Genomic DNA, 6082 nt, shown 5'->3' on the forward strand with positions numbered 1-6082 from the left:
CAAGCGATCGGAGTGAAAATTGGGCAATTAATGCCTTGTTTTGGCAAAAAGTAGAGCGACTTTTTACTTTTTCAAAATTTGGAAAAAAATTTTACAGATTGGTTACCACTTACAGAAATTGGCCAAATTTTCACAGTTGCACTGAATGGATCGAACTATCCGGTATGATGCCACTCGGCGTTGATGAAACACACATTTTGAGCCCAGTCCCATGAGATTTGATGGTGAAATGACGAAATGGCAGCTGATCTGGTTTTCGATTATGAAGAACACCGAAATCTCATTTTGGCGACATTTGTTACCGACATTACGCGCATGCCGGTAATGTATGCGTGTAATGTCGATAAAAAATTACCGGCATGCATGAAAGGTCGGTAACAAATGTCGCAAAAATGAGATGTCGGTGTACTTCGTAATCAAAAACCAGATCAGCTGCCATTTCGTCAATTCACCATCAAATCTCATGTTCTCATACCGGATAGTTCGATCCATTTAGTGCAACTGTGAAAATTTGGCCAATGTCTGTGGGTGGTAACCGATCTGTAAAATTTTTTTCCAAATTTTGAAAAAAGTAAAAATACGCTCCACTTTTTGCCACAATATGGCATTAACTGCCCAAGTTTCACTCTGATCGCTTGATCGGTATAGGAGTTTTGCATCCCCGCTACAACGCTTCTTTATAACACCTTAAGTTTGAGCGCCAGTTTATTTCCAAGCAATCCAAGTAGCCTAACACTCTTCGATACTGCATTGTCCATGACAGAAATGTTTCTTGAAACAATTGTTCTTGGTTAGGGAAGAATTATTATGACTATGCCAACTATACAACTTGTTACTTCGCGTTAGAAACTGTATTATCTGTTCACGATCAGACTATGATTGCAAGATCGTAGCATTCTAATTTACGACATTCTAATTCTATTCAAGTACTCAGACCAACGAAAACACTAGTAAAAACTACCATCTCAAAATTTTACAACTCTAAAAATAATGACTCATTCAATTGGTTTCGAATGTTTGATCGCGAAAATTGAATCTCAAGTTCTGTAAATAAGAACCCACGTACGAAACTGCGTTAAATTAATAGAAAGAGGGAAGGGCTCGAGAACTTTACGAGCGTATAATATGACGCATCGCTGGAGCGCGACATTAGTTTTACGACTGTCGACTGTTTTTTTATTCTCTCGATCAGCTCGGTAGATAAGGCCGAATTCATTATTTTACACCGGGCATCGTATCATTTCATCGACCTCGACTGTCGTTGGTCAGTAGAAGTCTATGGTGGCCTTTTCATTCCTACATCTCTCGATTGACGATTTGAGATTATAGATTATTTTTGTCAGCTTTCCAATCCCAACGCGAAAAGAGTTTTTCATATGTCTATACCAGAATTCGAATGACAGTTGCTCCATCGTTTGGTACTGGCGCTCATTTTGAATTCAAACTCATCTAAAATGTAACGAAAGATTCGGTAATTCGATTATGTAAATATATATATAGTGAAATATCAAATACCCATAATACTTATATCTATAGGCACCATATTAATCTGCTCACTTTTATTTATTTGTTTTTTTTTTTTCTTTCAGAAGTTGAAAAGGATTAACGGCGGTTCCTATATTTTTCTTACGTTATTAAGTTATTAGTTCGACCATAGGTATTACGAAAATAAGAGTAAAACGAAGGAAAGACACGAAACAAAAATTTAAAAAAAAAAGTCTGCTTTTTTTCATCCATTGTCAAATAAGATTGTGAATAATAAAGAGGAAAAGAGAAAATAATGAATCAGTAATGAAATAAATCTAACCTCGAGTCAAAATTTATTATCGAATATTGAACAGAGCCTGAGTCTGTACAGTTAACGAGATGTATTTACAAAAAAAAAAAAAACGTCCTCCAACCCTCAACCTCTATTATCCTAATGTCCGTTCACGTAATTCTTAGAGTTCGAGAAGTCATCACCAGGGGAAAAATAGTGATCGTCATGAAAGGAACTAAGGAGGACCCAAAGTGTGTCTACACGAAACAAATCATGGAAATCTTCGATGCGATAAAGTAAATTCAATCGATTGACATTCCTTTAACCATGATGGATAACAAATGCAACTAAATTCTCGATGAATCATTTCTCTCGTCAAGTCGAAACATCGGTACCCATTTTCGGCCTCTGACGATCAGTGAGACAGTCAGATTCATGAATGCCTTAATTTAGTTTACGGCTAACTTGTTTTCATTCCAAATAAAAATGCCGGTTTGATTCTTTACGAATTTGTGAAAATGACTCGCCATGCAGCTGACGTGAGAAAATCTGTTGCATCACAAGTCATTTTCACAAAATTCATATATAGAATCAAACAAAAACGCATTTTGTCTCGTACCGGAAACAAGTTAGCCGTAATAGGTTAAGGCATTAATGAATATTACTTTACGTAATCATCGATACGCGGCTCTATAAACGTGACGGCATAAATCCAACAATGTCACTTCTATATCATGTCGCAACTACCAATGAAATGTAACAAATTCACTGCATACGAAGGTCAACAACTCGCCGTAGGTTTTGCCCTCGGTAAAAGGATCCGAATGTTAAATATCATTATTCGTATTCTGTCTTTGTGGAGATCACGAGGCATGAATTCGACTCCAGACAACGTGTGTCGTCTGCTTTCCAAATTAGTGTATCAATGTACCTCCAATGATCACACCTGCAGCAGACAAAGCTACAGTATTTAACTATATAACACACACTAGCGTGGTATATTATTTAATTTTTTTCTTTTTTAAAAATGCCACTCGAAAAATTTTTGACAAACAGTGAAAACGAAAAAAAAAAAAAAAAAATGGAGGAAGTAGGAAAGTGTTTTAGAGATCGCTACCAATTATTGTAATTTTTTTTTAAATTTATTTTTGTATAATATATATATATATATATATATATTTTGAATTGCTACGTCCAGTGATAATGTCAACAATTCAATTACCGACTAAATAACAATGAAAAATATCTTTCACCGATCACAGCGCACCTTACGAAACATTCGACATACTTATGGACGAAGAATTACGAATCGCTTTGAAGTCCTATTCCGACTGGCCCACTTATCCCCACGTTTACGTCAACGGTGAACTGATCGGTGGATTCGACACGGTTAAGGACCTCAACGAAAGCGGTGAACTCATAGACACCTTGTACTCCGAAACGTTCAAGGGAAACCGGCAGGTCCTACATTCTACCGGCGTCAGTTTGAAGTCTGTGTACAACACGTAAGGATCCTGATCCAAAAACTGCATCCAGACATCAGAAAACTTGATGCCGTCGTAAAAACGTCTAAGGGATGACGTCTATGCGCCAGTTTCTGACGTCTTTTCGGTCCAGAAGCTCGATTTTGAGGTTATTTTATTGACGCAATGTAAAAAAAAAAAAAAAAAAAAAAACATGGTTTTAGTATCCATTTTTTGTCAGCTTTTTTTTTATTGACATTTTTTTAGTATAAAAATGTGTTTGAAAAAAAAAAATTAAAAATTGAAATTGGTACAAGTCGGTAAAGTGGGGACTCAAAAAAAAAGGTGTCTCTTGGCTGACGTGATCTGAAACGTAAATTTTTGGTGAATACTTGAAAAAGTAGGAATGTAGAATTAGTTCAAAATGGCGTCCATGTAAAAAGAAGTCGTCATTTTTTTTACCCATTTTTTCAAGTTTGGGAATTTTTTAAAAATAGTAAAAATGAAAAATTTTCAAAAACTCACACGTGAGACCAATTTTAATAGTATTCAGGAGGTTTGTACCAAAATTCAAGTACATAAATCGGTCCACTAGAACTTGAGATATCATGTTCCGGACCGGTTTAGTTGGCGCGTCACAAAAATAACTGTAATTCCAAAAATAATTCGAATTTCCAAAAATCCTCTTAGAGGCTTATCCTTAAAGATCTAATCTTTGAAAATATCGGGGAAAAATCGATTTTTTCAAATTTCTAGACTAGAATCCCCTCTTAATACTCCAAGGACACGTTTTAGACGTAAAAAATGGCGCGTATTGGCATCCTTTAGACCACATCAAGTTATTTCTGCTGTTTCACAGTTTGCGTGATCGGTAATGCCTTTCAGAAATAGAAAATAAAGTTTTGGACAAAAGCGATTCACCACCGTAAACGTAATCAAGAAACTTAAGAAAGTCCGAACAGATTAAATTGGAACATTTATAAACTGTAATTAAGGCGAAATAAATGAAACAATGCAATTTATTTCTACTGCGATTTCATGCGATTTCATATCACATTTGCTACTTTCATTTCCATGTATCTATATAGAAAAATAAACTCATGCCGGTATTCTTCCAAATCAGTCTTTACGTCTCGTAATCGCATTACTGCGATATAATATACGTTTGCCTCCTGAAACGTTAACTGCGCATTTACGTTCACACATCAGTCTTATTATTAGCTAAACACCGTGAAAACTTTATTACCTAGCATTAACGGGCACTTATACAAGACTGTAAAGTAGTTATCGATTGTATAATTACTGATCATTGAACATTGCGCGAAAACTCGGCAGGTTATCGATACAACTCAACAATAAGAGCAGAATTAAAAAAGGCTGTTCAGTTTCGTTTATTTTTTTCTTTTCTTTTCTTTTCTTTTTTTTTTTTTTCTGTTGTACGTTTTTTGTCGCTGCACTCATATTGCATTTGTTTTTTTTTTTCACTTCTAGTCTTCACAGAAAACGTCAAGGTCTATAATAATTGTTTATTGTTTATGGACGGATAGACCCTTTCTCTTTTACCCATTGTGGATAAAACATGCGTTTTGCCTACAGGAATAAAAACCTGCATAAGAATTCTGTTTTATCATCGTTTCTCGGATTTATTTCAAATTATCCAATTATATTATACCGCCATATTGGTACGAGGTTTCGTTTTTTCCAATTCCACGTGATTCCCGTGGCAGAAATATCAATTCCTTCGACTCATTTCTTCTTTTCATTTTGGATTATTTTTTTCGTGTTTTTTTTTTTTTTTTCTCCTCTTCTTCTCTTTTCCATCGAGATGAGAAATCGGTGTTCACTGCCGGATATAAAGTATCGAAGATATTCGTATAAATTAGAAACATCTTTCGATATTCTCAAATTTGAGTCAAGGAGTTTTTTTTAAATCGATTGAATTTCACTGTACAGATAGATCGTATACTAATTAAATTATCCTATAGATTATTAGGAAATGACGTAAATGAATAATTTTCATCAACGAACAAATTTCATTCTTATGACGATTTTTACAATGATGAGAAAAAAAAAAAAAAAAAAAAAATGAAATGAAATGAAATGAAATGAAATAAAATAAAATAAAAGCGCCTTATAAAATAAATATTAAAAAATTCCAAAATGAAAAAAAAAAAAACAAAAAATATTTCCACGTTGGCTATCAAAAAACAAGAAATAATCTTTTCTTTGACTCACCCTCATACGTATATATATTACTCCGTAAATATTCAACAATATCAACAGAAATGTTTCGATTTACGATTTAAGGCGTTTTTACGAATCCCATCAAGTCACAAGAACAAGTAAATTTTGCTTTTTACCATTTTTTTATTTTTTTTTATTTTTTATTTTTATTTCATCAATCAATTCAATTATTATCATTATTCCGGGAGTCAGCCAGACCCGAGAAATCGAAGAACATCGAGGAGAACAATGTCGTGGTGGGGAGCAGAAGCGAATGACGTTGTCCAAATCAATACCCACCTACTCTCAACTCTGGACCACTGGTGGAAACGGTGTAAAACCGGTGGTGGAGGGGGGTGTGGGGGGGGGGGGGGGGGGGGGAGGAAACTGCGTCACAAGTGACGTAGCTAACGTAAAACGTAGTTTCACACGATGAATCGGACGTATATACCGTCCGAAAAAAAAAGTTAGGAGAGGAGAGAAAAAAAAAGTGTTTGGAAAAATTTTCACAATATTATTACTTCCGGCAATGGACGGTCATGCCTTGAATACGAATGAAATCTGAACAAGTTTCAACGTCAAATACAAGCATTAATAGAATGTGATTTGTAATAATCGTCGATGTAATCGTGCTTGT

The 6082-nt window shown here is 34.9% G+C and overlaps 1 protein-coding gene across 1 annotated transcript in view; it reads left to right on the forward strand.

Annotated features, from left to right (window-relative positions):
• LOC124413789 (glutaredoxin-3) overlaps positions 1-3286 on the forward strand; it is a 41159-nt gene extending 37873 nt beyond the window's left edge. The window contains exons 7-8 of the mRNA XM_046894562.1: positions 1945-2055; positions 3022-3286. Of these exons, the coding sequence (XP_046750518.1) occupies positions 1945-2055; positions 3022-3268 (358 nt within the window). The 3' untranslated portion in view covers positions 3269-3286. The remainder of the gene's footprint in view (positions 1-1944; positions 2056-3021) is intronic.
• Positions 3287-6082: the final 2796 nt, after the last annotated feature.

Source organism: Diprion similis, chromosome 13, assembly GCF_021155765.1.
Source record: "Diprion similis isolate iyDipSimi1 chromosome 13, iyDipSimi1.1, whole genome shotgun sequence".
In the NCBI taxonomy this organism is placed as follows: domain Eukaryota; kingdom Metazoa; phylum Arthropoda; class Insecta; order Hymenoptera; family Diprionidae; genus Diprion; species Diprion similis.